The following is a 17,996-nucleotide window of genomic DNA, read 5'->3' on the forward strand; positions in this document are numbered from 1 at the left end:
CAACAATACTACTACTACTACTACTACTACTACTACTAATAATAATAATGGTATTTATATAGCGCTCAGTCTCGTGCAGCGACAAATCAAAGCGCTTTCACACCAGTCATTCACGCGCATGCTTAAACTCTAAAGCTGGAGAAACTGAAGACAAGGAAGGGAGGCTATTTTTAACTCTCTCCATACGAACGGCGAAAGAGACGACGTTAACAGCGTTTCAGCTCAATTACCATCATTAAAATATTGCAAGCGGAAGGCTCTTATACTGAAGAGGTGAATGTTGACAAAGAATACCACAATTCTGACGACGGAAGCTAAAGGTTGGGTCATTCAGACACCCACTGGGCATCCGAGGGGTCTGTGTAGAGGAGAAGAGAGGACTGGCCGTACTGAGTGAGTTAAACGAGGCCACTCCTCTTGGTAGTTTAGCTGAGTGCAGTGGGCCACAGACAACACTGCCAGGAGAGGAGTTGAACACAATGAGAAGTAGGTAAGGGGTGCAGGTGAACGCTCCCACCTGAACGTTTGTGTGTGTGTGTGTGTGTGTGTGTGTGTGTGTGTGTGTGTGTGTGTTTCCTTCCACAGGGTAGAGGCATGCCCGGGACCTCGCTTCAGAGCCAAGCTATGCAACACGGAGGTAAGCACTGTTGTTGTTGTTGTTGTTGTTGTGTTGTTGTTGTTGTTGCTGCTGCTGCTGCTGTTGTTGTTGTTGTCGTTGTTGTTCTTGCTGTTGTTGTTGTTGTCGTCGTCCTCCTCCTCCTCATTATTATTATTATTGTTACCCCATTATTATCATTATTAATATTATTATTATTATCATCATCATCAAAAATAGTTATGATAATAATCATAATATTAGTACTACTATTATCATCATCGTTATTCGTATTATAATAATTATTACTATCATTGTTATTGTTGTTACTGTCATTGTTATTATTACCGTAAACTCAATCACCACAATACCTGCAGAGCTGCATTTTCTTTTATTTTCGCACGTATTACCAACCTCACGGTCATAATCATCATCATTATGGTCTTCAGTGGTGGTGGTGGTGGTGGTGGTGGTGGTAGCAGCAATAGAGGTAATAGGAACAGTAGCTGTGGCAGCTGTAGCACTAGCAGCGCAGTAGGCAGTAGTAATAGCAGTAACAGCAGTTGTAGCAGCAACTACAGTAGCACAAGCAGCAGTTGCCGTTTTTGTGGAAAAGGTAAAGTGAAATGATTAACTTCAGGGTGAGTACCATCGTCATCAAATTACGGCACAATAGATCTTAATCCATGGACATACCTTCTTCCAGAGCCTGTTATGTTAGGGGATTAGGTTGGAAGGGAAGGGGGGGGGGGGGAGGTGCACAGATTCTATGTAAACTTCTTCTTCTTTTCTTCTTCTTCTGCGTTCGTGGGCTGCAATTCCCACGTTCACTCGTATATACACGAGTGGGCTTTTACGTGTATGACCGTTTTTACCCCGCCATGTAGGCAGCCATACTCCGCTTTCGGGGGTGTGCATGCTGGGTATGTACTTGTTTCCATAATTCCATAACCCACCGAACGCTGACATGGATTACAGGATCTTTAACGTGCGTATTTGATCTTTTGCTTGCGTGTACACACGAAGGGGGTTCAGGCACTAGCAGGTCTGCACACATGTTGACCTGGGAGATCGGAAAAATCTCCACACTTTACCCACCAGGCGCCGTCACCGAGATTCGAACCTGGGACCCTCAGATTGAAAGTCCAACGCTTTAACCATTCGGCTATTGCGCCCGTCTATGTAAACTACGAAAACCAAAAGATCTTACCAGCATTATCTTCGTCTCGCACACTAGTTGGGAACGAGCAGGGGAGGGGTGGCGAGGGAAGGGGGGGTTGGGGTGTGCGATATACAGTCAAATGGAGAGAGTTGCTGTCCTTGAAATGAACAGACGAAATGAACACACACACACACACACACACACACACACACACACACACACACACACACACACACACACACACACACACACACACACACACACATATATATAATAAATCTGAAGTGGCCTGTGAGAGTTATGTCCATAGAACCCTGCATAGAGAATAAGCGAAGTTGGGATCGTTCACATTTACAACTGGATTTATTATTATTATTATTATTATTATTATTATTATCATTTCAAAGAAAAAAAATCTGTCAAATTACAGTCCTGTCCGGGGGACGAATTGTTGGCGGAGAACCGGCTGCGCACTGACCGGGCCAGCTACACGTGCAGCTTTCTGAAGGCTCGTGGGGGTACCATCAGCAAGTACATACAGCCCGGAGCCTTTGTCGTGCACACGTCGGTCCTTTCACAGCGTATGTGGTGTTTTGTTGTTGTTGATTCCTGTTTGGGTGTGGATGTGGGTGGCGACAATTCATTCTTTTTAATTTTGTTATTATTATTATTGATTGATTTGGATACTTATACAGCGCCTATCCTCGGTCGGAGACCTTCTTCTTCTTCTGCGTTCACTCGTATGCACACGAGTGGGCTTTTACGTGTATGGCCGTTTTTACCCCGCCATGTAGGCAGCCATACTCCGTTTTCGGGGGTGTGCATGCTGGGTATGTTCTTGTTTCCATAACCCACCGAACGCTGACATGGATTACAGGATCTTTAACGTGCGTATTTGATCTTCTGCTTGCATATACACACGAAGGGGGTTCAGGCACTAGCCGGTCTGCACATATGTTGACCTGGGAGATGGTAAAAACCTCCACCCTTTTACCCACCAGGCGCCGTCACCGTGATTCGAACCCGGGACCCTCAGATTGACAGTCCAACGCTTTAACCACTCGGCTATTGCGCCCGTCGGTCGGAGACCAAGCTGTAAGCGCTTTACAAACACAGAGTCATTTACACAACAGGCTGCCTACCTGGGTAGAGCCGACTGACGGCTGCAACTGGGCGCTCATCATTCGTTTTCTGTGTCATTCAATCAGATTTCAGGTACGCACACCTACACACTTAGACAAACATGTAACATTTAACATTTTACGTGTATGGCCGGGTTTTATTTATTTATTTACCCCGCCGTGTAGGCAGCCATACTCCGTTTTCTGGGGTGTGCATGCTGGGTATGTTCTTGTTTCCATAACCCACCAAACGCTGACATGCATTACAGGATCTTTAACGTGCGTATCTGATCTTCTGCGTGCTTATACACACGAAGGGGGTTCAGGCACTGGCAGGTCTGCACATAATTATGTTGTTGACCTGGGAGATCGGAAAAATCTCCACCAGGCGCCACCGAGATTCGAACCCGGGACACTCAGATTGAAAGTCCAACGCCTTAACCACTCGGCTATTGCGCCCGTGATTATTATTATTATTATTATTATTATTATTATTATCTTTCTTTTTCTTCTTTTTTTTTTAAGGGGAGATGGACATGTGGGAAATGGTGAGGGGCCTTTTGGGGGGCTGCGGTTTTTGTTGCTGATTTAAATTTTTAGATTTTTTCTCTCTCTAATTCTTGTTGCCTGTCTCGCACTGTCTGCCTGTCTCTCGCTCTGTACAGCTGCCTGTCTTTTTGTCCGTCTGATCGTCCATTGGTCTGCTGTGCCCTTCTCTGTGTTTCTGTCTGTATCGGCTTTGTCTGTCTTTCTCCGTCTTACTGCTGGTATTGGCTGGGGAGAGGGGTGTGTGGGTGGGGTGTGGGGGTGGGGGGGTGTATGCAGTTTTTCTAACTAAGCTCATTGAGTTATGCTGCCCGTCTGCCATTGCCGAGCAGATGTGGTGTAGAGTATAATTATGGATTTGTCCGAACGCAGTGACGCTCCCTTGAAAAACTGAAACTGAAACTGAAACTGATCGCACTCACCAACGTTTTCAATGCTAGTTCGGCGTTGTTGTTGTTGTTGTTGTTGTGTGTGTGTGTGTGTGTGTGTGTGTGTGTGTGTGCGTGTGTGTGTGTGTGTGTGCGTGTGTGTGTGTGTGTGTGCGTGTGTGTGTGTGTGTGTGCATGCGTGTGTGTGTGTGTGTGTGTGTGTGTGTGTGCGTGTGTGTGTGTGTGTGCGTGTGTGTGTGTGTGTGTGTGTGTGTGTGTGTGTGCGTGTGTGTGTGTGTGTGTGTGTGTGTGTGTGTGTGTGTGTGTGTGTGTGTGTGCGTGTGTGTGTGTGTGTGTGTGTGTGTGTTTGTGTTTGTGTGTGCGTGCGCGTGTACGTGTGTGTTGCAGCCATCACGGTGGAGTCGTGCCTCGTGCAGTGCAAATTGGCGGTCAACCGCCCGGCGGAACGCGTACAATGGAGACAGCTGGGCCGTGTGATACAGGTGGACGGGGCTCTCTGTGGACCGGTCAGCCATTTCGATCGGAGCGTGCTGGGCATCACCACCAGGTGTCTGCGAGGCCGCTGCGTTGTGAGTTAAAACACCCTTTGACTGCCTTTGAACGTATCACGTGCGTCACGTACGTGCAAAGTGACGTCACTGATGACTACATCAGAGGCAGGGAAATAATTCTGAAAGGCTGAAAATTCACACAGTTTTTCTAGAGTGGTATATCTCTCCGGCCCATTTTCTCAGTTTGAGGCTTTTTGTTTTGGATTTTTTGTTTTTTTGTTTTTTTGGTTGCCTTCAAACACTACTTTTTACTGTTTTTCCTTTGGCACTGTTGATCCTGAATCCCCACAACCTCTTAGGATTGAACTGGTTGTGTAGGCTACATTGTTGGGTAGCGGCTGTTTTGTAATGGCTGGTATCTCTTTGCAAGTTTGTGCTGAGTGTCAATGACGGTCGACCAGCATCGATAGCTTCTCGTTTCTTGTTGTATTTGCATTGATTAACAGCAGCCAGCAGCCTGAGAGAATCTGGCTTCCAAACCAAAGTCCTCGCCATAGAGACTGGTGCAAGAGGGTTTGTGATGCATCTGCCTACAGCCTCATGAAACAGCTGTTGATTCCTGGAAGAGAGAGGACAAGGGCTCTCAAGGCAATGGCAGAAGCAGCAAAAAAGAGTTCCAGCTGGAACTCAAACTAGGCATACTTTGGTTCAGTGGTTGAAACGTCTGCCAGAAAGGTGACTCAGTCCGGAAGTTGCAACCACCCTGGAGGCGCGGGTTCGAACCTGCTGAGGACCACGGAAAAAAAAGAAAAAGAAAAAAAGGCAGCAGTGCAAGGGCATCCAGGAGTCATGACCTGGGTGCGGCCCGGCCCCCTTAGAGTGTAAGGAGTTCAGGGCCGAAACACTTGACTGAGGAGGGCTTCTTCTCTGAAGACCTTGTACTGTCCAGCTCTCCCTAGAGTTTTTTTTTTTTAATCACAGCATGTACTGAGCTTTGTTGTGTTGTATTTCCTGATCTACTGTATTCCACAGCATTGTGTTGTATTTTAATGTTGTTCTCATGTCTTCTGTTCTGTTGTTGGATGTAGTAACCTCATTTTTGGAGGTTGGCGATCTCCACAACATTGCACTGCGTAGCCTTGTGGTGTAATGATTATGAGCATCGTGGGGTAACTAAAGGACAATTTGTTTTTTCTTTGCTGTTCCTCATTGCCTTGTGGTGTAATATGAGTATCGTGGGATAACTTCAGGGTATATTCTTTTGCTGTTCTTCATTGCCTTGTGGTGTAATATGAGTATCGTGGGATAACTTCAGGGTATATTCTTTTGCTGTTCTTCGTTCCCTCAGTAGTTCATTGTTTTAATCAACTCAGTCAAGCTCTTTTTCCCCCGCGCCCCCAGGAGTTTGGCTGCGATGGGCTGTCTATGGAGAACAGGAATGGCGAAGTCAACGACATGTGTGGAGTCTGCGGGGGAGACAACTCGACATGCAGCAGTGGACAAACGACGCTGAAAGTGACAGGAGGTACAGTGATTAAAAAAATATTAGAAAAAAAAGAGAAGAAAAAAGAAAGAAAATTATTAAGAAAAAAACATGTTTCCGCGTGTATTGCACTTTACATGATATTTTTCTTTGAATATATATATATATATATATATATATATATATATATATATATATATATATATATATATATATACAGTAGAAAATAGGATACGTACAAGTGCATATCAATATAAAAACTTGTGCATACTCACACATGCACGCACTGCACACACACACGTTTGAACAGAAGCTGCATATTACATGTGAATGGGACTGATGACTAGATCTTCAGGTAGATGGTTGTTGAAGGGGAAAAACACGTATATCCGTGTGTGTTGCATTTTACTTGATATTTTTCTTTGAATATACTTTTTTTGTTGTTGCCACGTTTGTGAGCTGTTTCTGGATGTTTAGATTTTTTAACACGTGTAGTTTATTCTACGATTATAACGGAAATTCTTAAATTGTTAACGTTCTTTCAAATGTTTACACGTGCGTGCGTGTACGATCCGATGTGCTGTTTTTTTTGTGTGAGTGAGTGTAATACCAAATACTAAAATATCTAAGTTTTTCCCCCCATAATTATTATCACCATCATCATACCTAACGACGATGATTTGGGGATATCACTGTGCGTGCACATGTGTGCTTGCGTTTTTTTTTTATATTCTCATGTACATGGATGAGATAAAAAGAGAGGTAGGTTTGGTCTGTCCTCCAGAACCACTTTTGCTTGTGCTGTGTATCTGCATTGTTAATGAACTTATCTTTGTACTGGCTCTTAGTGCTGTCACTTTGGGGGCTAGCTAGCCTTTGGGAACCATTTCCAAGGCCGACTGTCCTAAAGCCCTCTTGGCCGAGAGAGTGGGGATGTAACTGGGGCAAGACACTCTCCACTGTTATCAAATTCTGACCCAGACAGTCGGGACAGCAGTTACTTCCTCTGCTGTTCTGATGGTCATAGTCGAACACAACTGACCATGGGGACAGAAATAATGTAAGATTGTACACAAGGATATATCATGGATATGTACTCTTTCACTGACACTCTGTGTGTGTGTGTGTGTGTGTGTTTGTGTGTGTGTGTGTGTGTGTGTGTGTGTGTGTGTGTGTGTGTGTGTGTGTGTTCCTGTGTCTGTATGTGTCTGTACGTGTGTGTGTGTGTGTGTGTGTGTGTCTGTGTGTGTCTGTGTGTGCGTATCTGTGTGTGTCTGTGTGTGTGCCTGTGTCTGTATGTGTCTGTGTCTGTATGTGTGTGTGTGTGCTTGCGTGCGTGCGTGCGTGCGTGCGTGCGTGTGTATGTATGTGTGCGTGCGTGCGTGTGTGTGTGTGTGTGTGTGTGTGTGTGTTCTGCCCCCAGGAACGTTGGAGACTTTCATGGTGCTGCCAGCTGGTACCAAGGACATCCAGTTCGCAATTCTTCCTGATCCAAGTTCTTCCCTGAATAAATATGCTAAACTGGGTCTGTCTGTCTGTCTACCTGCCTGCATACCTATCTATCTACCTGTCTGTCTGTCTATCTATCTGTCTGGGTATATGTTGAATGTATGCATACATATGCGCTCTCTCTCTCTCTGATCTCTGAGTGTCAGTTATTCAGTATATATTACAGATATGCATACATATGCTCTTCTCTCTCTCTCTCTCTCTCTCTGAGCTCAGAGTGCCAGTTATCTGGTACATATTGCATATATGCATACATATGCTCTCTCTCTCTCTCCCTCTCACTCTCTCTGTCTCTCTCTGTGTCTCTCTTTCTCTGAGTGCTAGTTGTTTGTCCAGTTTGCGAAATACGATTATGAAACATTTATCTAATACTGAAATGACCAGGCACTGTAACATCGCATGATGTTTGATGCATGTGATTTTTGTTGTTGATTGGTTGTATACGATCAGTGTTTTAACTCACTCAGTACGGCCAGTCCTCTCTTCTCCTCTACACAGACCCCTCGGATGTCCAGTGGGTGTCTGAATGACCCAACCCAGAATTGTGGTATTCTTTGTCAACATTCACCTCTTCAGTATAAGAGCCTTCCGCTTGCAATATTTTGATGATGGTAATTGGGCTGAAACGCTGTTAACGTCGTCTCTTTCGCCGTTCGTATGGAGAGAGTTAAGTTGGTTTTGTTTCGTTTTGCTCTATGAAATACTCCCATGTCACTAAGGGACAAGGGACGGTTTTTGTCTGCATAAGCGAGGTTGCGAAGTTTCAATTTTTTTGCGTGTATCCTCATCCAGTAAGGAAAAGGCTGTGCCTTTATCTGAATTACAAATTTGGTTGATTAGTGTTTAAATTGCTCTGTGTATCCCTCCCTCCCTCGGTAAAGAAAAGTGTGTGGACTTTATCTGAAAACAAACAAACACTGTGCCTTTATCTGAATAAACAAGTTGGTTGAAAACGATGTGTTTATATTGCTCTGTGCAAAAATCTCTCCCTCAGTTGAAGAAAAGGTATAATTATGGGCTTTGTCTGAAAACAAACGAATGAGAAAACGAAACAATGGTGGTGGTGAACTCTATCTCTGACGGTGCTCCACATGCTTCACGTGCAGCTCTGATGGACAAAGAGGACAGGAATGTGATCGTGCCGGGGTTGGGCGGACGCTTCTGGATCGTCAACAACGCGCACAACCCATTGAATTTTGCCGGCACCCACTGGACCACTGTCAACAACGTCATCATCACGGCCCCGGGCCCCACTGACCGGCCCATGAAGATGAAGGTTGGTGGCTTCAGTTGCTCAATGAGGCGTCACTTCGTTCGGACAAATCCATATACGCTACATCACATCTGCTAGGCAGATTCCTGACAGCAACAAAAACCAAACACGTTTTTCAGGTTCTCAGTGCATGCATGTATAAATGTGTACCTATTAGAGTGGATTTTGTACGGAATTTTGCCTGACGGCAAAACTTGTGGTGCGCCAAGTGAGTAAGCACACGGGAACTCATTTCATCGTGCTGTCCGAATGACTAGTCACTCGGTTAGGTTTTCCAGTCAAACTTGGTAGAAAGGATGTGACCGGGATTCGAACACAGACCCTCACGGACACTGTATTAGCAGACAGAGCGTCTTAACCATTCTGCTAACTTTCTCACTGGGAAGGTCAGTGGGCAGTCTGTGTTTGTTTGTTTTTTATTATCATAATCATTATCGTCATCATCATCATCATCATTATCTTCTTCTTCTTCTCCCGTATCTGTGTCGGTTGTGTCAGAGCCTGGGAATCTGCATCTGGGTCTCTTATCACTGCATCATTTTATAATGTCGATCATCATCTCCAAATTCAGCTTTTGTTTCGTTGGCAATACTCTCTCTCTCTCTCTCTCTCTCTCTCTCTCTCTCTATATATATATATATATATATATGTGTGTGTGTGTGTGTGTGTGTGTCTGTCTCTATCTCTTGTCTCTCTTTCTGTCTCTGTCTCTCTGTGTGTATCTCTCTCTCTCTCCCCTCTTCCCCTCTCCGCCTCATGAATTTCATTTCAGTCATGCATTTTTCAAATCAGGGAAAGATCATTAGAGTTCAAAATTGGTTTTCTGGTTTAGTTTTTTTTATGAGCGTCAAAGTTTCTTGTAAAATATATGTCCCGGTGACCTTGCTTGCACTATGCTGAATTTCCAAAATACGTTGATGAAGGTGTATTGTCATATGTTATGTCGTATTGCATTGTGTTGTGTTGCATTGTGCTATGTTATGTTGTGTTGCAATTTATTGCGTTGCCTTGCGTTGACGTTCATGGTATTGTTTTGCAGTGAACTGTGTATGAACGAATCGCTAAAACTGTCAGCTGTTTTGTGCTGTTGTGCTGCGCAGTGCAAGATTTACGATTCAAAACTCAAGTGGATATTTGTTGTTATCTCTCTAGAGCGTTGCAGTGGAGTACGGAGTAACACTATTATTGCATGCCATTGCGTTGTGTCGTTGTGTGTTGGCAGGTGAAAGTCATGGGTGGATCTACAGCCCTTTTCAACGTGACGGTTCTGTGGGGCTACACTCTGCCCAATCCAGGTGGGCTGCCGCACCTGTGTTCACCTGTTGTGTTAATGTTCGTTTCCGCTTCAGCACCTTTATGATCTTAATTTTTATTACAAGTTATAAATATGATTACACGTCCAGAACTGAAACCTGTATAAAAGGACAGCACATTTTCATCCCTGTATAATTGAACACTTAAACGACGGGCGCAACAGCCGAGTGGTTAAAGCGGTGGACTTTCAATCTGAGGGTCCCAGGTTCGAATCTCGGTAACAGCGTCTTGTGGGTAAAGGGTGGAGATTTTTCCGATCTCCCAGGTCAACATATGTGCAGACCTGCTAGTGCCTGAAGCCCTTCGTATGTATACGCAAACAGAAGATCAAATACGCATGTTAAAGATCCTGTAATCCATGTCAGCGTTCGGTGGGTTATGGAAACAAGACCATTCCCAGCATGCACATCCCCGAAAAGTATGGCTGCCTACATGGCGGGGTAAAAACGGTCATACACGTAAAAGCCCACTCGTGTAATACTTAAACGGCTTTTTATTTTCATTTTGATTTTTTTCAAATTTTTTTTAACAGGTGTACATTTCACTCTGCTACTTTATATCTTTATATGTATGTTTATACCTCTCTGCTCATTTCTCTCTGTGTCTCTTTAAGTCTCTACCTCTCACTCTCTGTGTATGTATGTATGTATGCATGTGCCTGTCTGTGTGTGTGCGTGCGTGTGTGTGTTCGTGCGTGCGTGTGAGTGAGTGAGAGAGAGCGGGGAGAGAGAGAAAGAGAGAAAAAGATAATATGTGAGATTGTTGTGCATGAGTGTGAAGAGTAGGAGGGTGTGAAGGCACACACGGACAGACACATACACACACAGACACACACACACATGCTGGTGCCAGTTCCACTGTCAGTGCCGCAAAGATGGCTTACTTTGAAGACAAACTCTGTGCTTGTGCTTCTAACAGGCAGCTCTTTGCTGCCTTGAATGAAAAATACGGCCACTCCTCTCCCCACCAGCATCCCCAAATCTGATCTGCCTGGTTGTTTCTGTGGCTTTTTCTCGGACAAGGTCAATCAGATTCGTAATAATCTGGACTCATGTGTGTGTCCTGTACCAATCTTCTCTTGCTATGATGACCCTAAACTGTTCCTGTTCCAGCATGTGACCGAGGATCAACTTCATAAACTCATCCCTATGGAATCATCTACCAAGCCTTGTTGTCTTGACCCCATCGCAACATCCCTTACTAAGCGGTGTCTAGATGGCCTTTTGCCTCAAGTCACCAAAATTGTCGACCACTCTCTAGCCACTAGTACAGTTCCTCAACCCTTCAAGCAGGCCATTGTCACACTGCTCCTTATTAAAACTGGCTTTGACCTCATTTCTGTCCTGTTTCGAGTCTTCTTTTCATGTGGAAATTAAACAATGAGGTCAGGGGATAAAACGATTAACAAATAGTAAAGTGCTGCTTACGCTACCGATTCAGCTAGCACACAGGTAAATAAAAGGTACATTGGAACAAACCCAGACACTTCCTCAAAAAAGGAAGCGCCGGGCCTGTCCTTATACCGATCATTTGACATGTGCACACAGCAGCAAAGACAGAAGAATCTTTTCATGATTATATAAAATTACTGAGGAAGTTGTTCTGGCTCAGCTGTAAAACCAACTCTCTCAATAATCATAATCTTCTTGAAACATTTCTGCCCGCCTGCAGAAAATTCCACAGTACAGGGACTGCTGTCCTTTGTGTTCTCAGTGGTCTGCTTGCCAGGGCTTATGAGAGATTTGTTTCAGTATTTAGCCGACTAGTCTGCTTGATCGAAGTGCAGCTTTTGATACTCTGGATCAGTGGTCTGCTTACCAGGGCTGAAGAGAGATTTGTTTCAGTATTTAGCCTGCTTGACCGAAGTGCAGCTTTTGATACTCTGGATCAGTGGTCTGCTTGCCAGGGCTGAAGAGAGATTTGTTTCAGTATTTAGTCGACTAGTCTGCTTGATCGAAGTGCAGCTTTTGATAGTCTGGATCATGCCATCCTGTTAGAGGGACTCCGAGTGTCCCTTGGAGTTGATGGTACTGCCCTTGACTGGTTCGAATCCCAGTTTAAAAATTATTCCCCCCCCCCCTTTTTCCCCTTGCATTTGAGTAACAGTTTCGCCTAATTTGCTGTTGCATGAGGGATGTACTACTTTTATTTTTCAATATGTGTGTGTATGCGCATGCGCGCACGTGTGTGTGTGTGTGTGTGTGTGTGTGTGTGTGTGTTATAGTTTACTGATTTCCATTTCAGTTCCCCCGTCCCCGACGTGCGAAAACGGAGGTGTGGCCAATGTGACCAATGGCGGCTGTATGTGCGTGGACAAACATTATGGTTGGTCTTTGAACTCAGTGATGCTGTCAGTCATTTTGTCAATCAGTCAATCAGTAGACCAGTCAGTACTTACTTCTTTCCTTTTATGTTGGTTCGTTGGCAGACTAATTTAGTGTCCGAGCTGGCCTATTTTTAAAATTATTTTTTATGCCTGTGTGTTATATTATTGTTTGCATTTATATGATTCTTGGTGTGTATTTTAGAACAAAACCTTCCCTTTTGAGGTGTTGATAAAGTCGTATTTCATTGTATTGCGTTGCGTTGTATTATATCGTATACACTGTCAGTCAGACCGCGTGTCTCGTCTGTAATAAATTATCTACATGTACTTACTCACTCACTCACTCACAGCCGAGTGACTGATTGGTTCAACCAACCACAGATTCAGTGGAACAGCCAGTCTAACGTGTTGTCTGTCGGTCTGCATGTCTCTTTGCGTTTATAATGTCTATTTCCCTCGCTCTTTCTTCGTTTACTTCTTTATCTTATCTATTTACTCGTTTATCTATTCTTTTCCTTTAATAATTCATTCTTTTTGTTTTTTGTTTGTTTTTTGTTGTTGTCAGTATACATGTGTGTGAGCATTTGTGTCTGTGTGTTTGCACATATATGCATGTTTACAGAAGCATGCATAATTAAAACTAACAGTCCTACAGAAGAAACACACACACACACACACACACACACACACACACACAGAGCGAGACAGAGAGAGAGAGAGAGAGAGAGAGAGATGTACCACTGATCCAGTCTCACCCGACTTTCACTTCAGGCAGACAGTGCGAATACCCGTGTTTCAACCTGTGTTTTAACGGGGGAGAGGTGTTACCACCGGACTGCCGCCTCTGTAACTGCAGCGGTAACCCGCGCACGGACCCGACTCGGCACTGTGCGTGTTTGCCGGGCTTTGAAGGGCCGGACTGCAGCCAGTGTAAAGTGAAGCAGTGCTACAATGGCGGCGTGCTCAACACGACGTCCTGTCAGTGCCAGTGTCCCGAAGGTTGCCACGACACCCCTGACTGCAGCAGTGAGTCTTTCAGTTCGTGTTCTTTTCGTGCTCGCTGGCTGACAAACAATGACTGGATTAGCCTACTGCATGATCAAACAATGACAACTTCTGCGTTCGTGGGATGCAGCTCACGTGGGACAGATCTTTGATTTTAGTATCAGTCCTAAATTTGGTTATCTATGTAAATAAAGTGTCAATGCCCTGAACATTTAAGATGGCCGGTCGTCGGGCAATGCGCATGTAAGGGTCAAGCACCTATGGCTACTAACCGTTGCTTCTTGTCGTATTTGGGCAGGGTTGTCAAGTCAGGTGGGCAGGCGTAGTCGTGAGTGTAGGCGTACTCGTAATGGGTGGGTATAGGCGTTCGTAGTTGGTTGGTGTTGTCGAATTCAAGATGGCTGCCGCCGCCGGGTAGTTGACGGGTGCTGGTGGGAAGTCGTTGTTGAGCAATGGAATCTTCTGAGAGCTTGTGCAGACAGATGTGTTGTCTTCAAATGTGAAGCGCACACTGCACAGGCTTCCTGATGCTGCAGGGTGAACAAAACGCCAGTGAGTTGTTTGCAGCGCCCCTCTTCCGCTAGACGGAGTAACCGCCCCTTGGTGTTGAACTTCCGGGTCAAAGGCGTCTGCTAACCTCGTTTCACAACATAAACGAACAGTGTCGTGTGTTTTGCAGTGCAGGCATAATATGAGAAATTACATTCTGCTGGCCATGTCATGTTGCGTGTAGTTGGCCATACTAATCAAGAATTGGGCATAAAAGGACACGAAATGACTGATATCGTGAACAGGAACAGGAACCGATCGCCAGTTTTCTGGTTTTTTGTTTGTTTTTTATCACCTTTTCATGGTTTGCGAGGGGGAAAATAGAGAAAAAAAGAACTCTCTTACTGGCATATATTGAATGAAGACGATTTTTCGGACCTAGCAAGATGGCTGCATGCCACTTCAGCAACTGAATTTGTATCATATTTAGTAAAATAACCATCAAAATAGAGTCGAAGACAACTGATAACTACTAGTACTAATGATTAATATGGTTTCATCGATGTACGAAAACTGCTGTGGAAAAATAGGTCCCCGAATTTAAAATGATAGGACTTTATTGGCCGAGATCTAGATCTGGATCAAAATATTGGCTTTCATTTATTCCAGCTGTGTGGCCCCCCCCCCCCCCCCCCCCCCCCCCAACCAGTCATTTAGACAGCTGTACCTCGTTTTCGGGTGCATGCATGCAGGGTAAGTTTGTGTCTTCATAACCCATCAAATGCTGATAAGGAGTTCTGGATCCATAACTATCAGTTTGTGCATGTACTTCATGTTTAGCTCACGAAGGGACTTTATTTCAGCTTTTGCACAGGAAGTGGGTTTAAATCACTTAGTCTGAACACACGTTGAAAAGCAAGATCGGGATAAAAAAGAAAAGAAAAGAAGAAATCTGATCAATCACCGCATCAGCGAGATGAAAGTAATCCCTTGTGTATTTGTGAGGAGTGTGACTGACCCCTTCCCCATCTAACTAACACCTATTTGTCATAGCTCATGACAGTCTCGTGTAGAATTTTGTTTTGTGCTGCCCTTTCCCCATTTACCCTCCCCATGGGAGTATTCGTTTAGTGTGTGTAACTCCCGGTTGTACGTTTTCCACGTGCAATCGGGGAGTCTTGTTTGTGCGTTCCTGTCACTGCTGAGCAGAGGTTCAGGTCTCTCTGTTATGTCACTGGGACTTCTGAGGCTTTGCACCAGCAGCTTTCTTGGAGGGAGGTCGTGCCGTGTTTTGGTTTGGGGCTTTTTGCCCAGTTGGCATCCTCATGTGAAGATGGTTTTTCCTCCAGGTGGCCAAGCTCTGTGTTCTTTGTGCTCCAGCTCAGAGGGTATGAGTGCCCTGCTAGACATGTGTCGTCTGTATTTCTTTTAATTTCCAGCGTCAGGGTTGTTGTTCCCGGTTGGCAGCATTCCACTTCCTGTGCCATTTTCCCTTCAGCCTGTGGTGGCCGGGTAGCATTGTTGCTCCAGCTGTCTGCTGACTGCTGTCTAACTAACACCTATTTGTCGTCATTTGTGCACTAGCTTTGTCTTCGTTTTCTTCAGCCTTCGTCGTCCCACGTCATCGTTTTTTTCTTTTGTGTTGTGCAGTGCTTTAGTATTTTTCATTTATTTATCAAACATCCTAAATGTACACATAACATTCTTTAAACCGCTTGACGCTGGTTTCCGCTGGACGGCCGTGTCTTCAAGTTCTGCGTTTTTGTGGTTATTTATTTATCCATTCTGTCATCATTTGAGTGTATCATTTATTGCGGCCGATTACGGTATCTATTTCTTTAGTCAAAATCTGTATGTTTGAATAAATGCATGTGAACTTTGAATTATTATAGTTTGTGTTGTCTGGGTGTTAGTGCTGGGTTGGGTGGGGGGTTTCTAGTCCGCTCACCACGTGAATATTACATCATACAAATGTTCTTCATAATCATAGTTACAAACCATTACGCACCAACACCCCCCACTCCCCTCAGATTGAACAATATCACACATTACGACCCAGTACCCACCACCATTGCACTTAACTTTCATCGTGACTGTTCTGACACCCATCAGTACATGGGTATACCTCACACCATCATTGTTTGACTTTTTGTTGTTGTGGTGGTTGTGGTTTTTCCAGGCTGCAATTACAACAACCTGCTTCCCGGATACGAGGGTCAGTACGGGCGGGGCTCACTGGAGGAGTTACTGCTGAAGTCTACAGACAAAAGGGAAGACCAAGACAACGGTGGTCAAGGCATTGTCCACGGACAGTCGGACAGCTTCCTTGGGCTCTTAGGTATGTGGGGGTTGCTTGACAGGGATCGGGGGTGTGGGTGTGGGTTGGGGAAGTGTTTGGTGTTGTGTGTGTGTTGGTTGGAGGAGGGTGCATGCATATATATATTTTGTTTGCGTGTGTGGAGGGGTGGGGGTATTGAAGGACACACAAGCCGACGTATGGAACGAGAGGAAAAAGGGAGAAGGAGTTTGTGCTTTGTAGAGTGCAAGAAAAATGCATGTTTTGATCGCAGGTCTGTGAGTGTGTGTGTGTGTGTGTGTGTCGGGAGGATTGAGAAAAGTTATCATGGGTTTGATGGCTGGGCTGAGTGGACAGGTATAAGAAGGGGAGGGATGAGCGCGCGCGCGCGTATGTATGTTCTTAAATGCATTTTCACGTGAGGGGGGATGTGACTGTGAGAATGCGAGTGGAGAAATGCATGCGTGGTCACTAATCGCATGGTTGACTCATAAATTTATCCAAAAAAAAAAAAGAAAGAAATAGCAGAGGAAGGATTCTGTTCAGTGCAGTTGTGTGTGTGTGTGTGTGTGTGTGTGTGTGTGTGTTGCAGCTGCCCCATGGTTCTTCAATGCGTTGAACCGTTTTCCTGTCTGAGCTTCAGTGATTTCGTGTCCTCTCTCTCACTTCAAGCATGAGCGAGAGATCTATAGTGTACCTGCCTTTAGTTTTGTTACTGTCCGTAGGCAAGGTGAGTTGAAGAAATCCACAGAGAGAGGGAGTGAGTGGTGGGGGGGGGGGAGAGACAGAGACAGTGTGACAACTCTTGTGAGATACTGTATGCTGTGGGAGAGGGGTTCCGATGCTTATTGATCTGGTCACTAGATTTTTGGACGGGCAAACTTTCTCTTAACCGTTCTGCCTAATTAATTGTTGTGGAATAACGGTTGATGGTTGTATTACTGCTATTGTTGGTGTTGGGATCTACAAGTTTGCTTTTGTCCATCTGTGCTTCTTTAAAACTGGTGAAAGTGTTTTGATACAGAAAATGACATCTCTGTCGGATGTAGAAATCTCAACAGTAAAGAAAGAGAAGAAATACAAATGAAATGGGTGGGAGAGAGAAGAAGAAAGAGCGGATACCAGAAAGACTACATACAGAGTGTGAGTTCATGATTTCACAATCCCAATGGAACTATAGGCTATGAACGGCATCTTACAAGTGATGAAAAAGTTTGATACGATTTTGTTCGTAATATTTGCAGAAACCACTTGAATTGGACTGTAGAACACGGAGATAGGCGATTAAAAAAGAAAGACGGGAATTCAAGTTTCTGTAATGGGACACTAAATCAGTGTGAATGCATGCCATTTATCAGATGAGATGGTATATCTGTTACCATAGAAAACAGTACTATCTCGATTGTATATTACATTTTGCTGAACTCTGCATCGTATATGCTGCACTGCCAATATTTTATTGTATCATACTGTTGCATTGTACTCTCTGAAATGTAAGTGATGATTGTAACTGTGATGATATATTTTGTCCTAATTATGAAGAAATGCTACAAGAGATACTTCACTCGGTTTGAATCTTGCAAAATAAAAGTACATTCTGTGGTTCACAAAAGGCCTATGTTGTGGTATGACAAAAAGATCGGGTGTTCTTTGCTAATGTGTGTGTGTGTGTGTGTGTGTGTGTGTGTGTGTGTGTGTGTGATCACATTTATCTTTTTAGACCGATAGACCGATTTACAAATTGCTTGTCATTTTCGCATTATGGATGTATTATAAGAATTAATTTGGTTTGAAAGTAAGTTTATTGATTTGAAATCTGTTCTTTCTCTGTTGGGACTTTGAAAAATAAATTTTACTACGGTAATTAGAAATGTGTGTGTGCATGTGTGTGTGTGTGTGTTTCCCGTTAATCTGTGTATGTGTGTATGCGTCCATAAATATGTATGTATTTGAGCGTTCTTCGGTACTTGTACATGTGAGCGTGTCTGTTCGAGTGT

At 44.3% G+C, this 17,996-nt stretch overlaps 1 protein-coding gene and 1 non-coding gene across 2 annotated transcripts in view; one reads left to right on the forward strand and one right to left on the reverse strand.

The window, feature by feature from the left end:
* The window catches only part of LOC143282865 (A disintegrin and metalloproteinase with thrombospondin motifs 1-like), a 56,477-nt gene extending 38,620 nt beyond the window's left edge, over positions 1-17,857 (forward strand). Inside the window, exons 16-26 of the mRNA XM_076588724.1 lie at positions 586-637; positions 2,188-2,338; positions 4,201-4,382; positions 5,706-5,829; positions 7,211-7,312; positions 8,403-8,572; positions 9,792-9,864; positions 12,128-12,208; positions 12,981-13,235; positions 15,883-16,041; positions 16,592-17,857. Of these exons, the coding sequence (XP_076444839.1) occupies positions 586-637; positions 2,188-2,338; positions 4,201-4,382; positions 5,706-5,829; positions 7,211-7,312; positions 8,403-8,572; positions 9,792-9,864; positions 12,128-12,208; positions 12,981-13,235; positions 15,883-16,041; positions 16,592-16,635 (1,393 nt within the window). The 3' untranslated portion in view covers positions 16,636-17,857. The remainder of the gene's footprint in view (positions 1-585; positions 638-2,187; positions 2,339-4,200; positions 4,383-5,705; positions 5,830-7,210; positions 7,313-8,402; positions 8,573-9,791; positions 9,865-12,127; positions 12,209-12,980; positions 13,236-15,882; positions 16,042-16,591) is intronic.
* Trnae-uuc (transfer RNA glutamic acid (anticodon UUC)) lies at positions 3,265-3,337 on the reverse strand. The gene has a single exon. It is a non-coding gene; the product is annotated as a tRNA-Glu (tRNA).
* Positions 17,858-17,996: the final 139 nt, after the last annotated feature.

The sequence above is a fragment of the Babylonia areolata genome, chromosome 6, assembly GCF_041734735.1.
Source record: "Babylonia areolata isolate BAREFJ2019XMU chromosome 6, ASM4173473v1, whole genome shotgun sequence".
Lineage (NCBI taxonomy): Eukaryota > Metazoa > Mollusca > Gastropoda > Neogastropoda > Buccinidae > Babylonia > Babylonia areolata.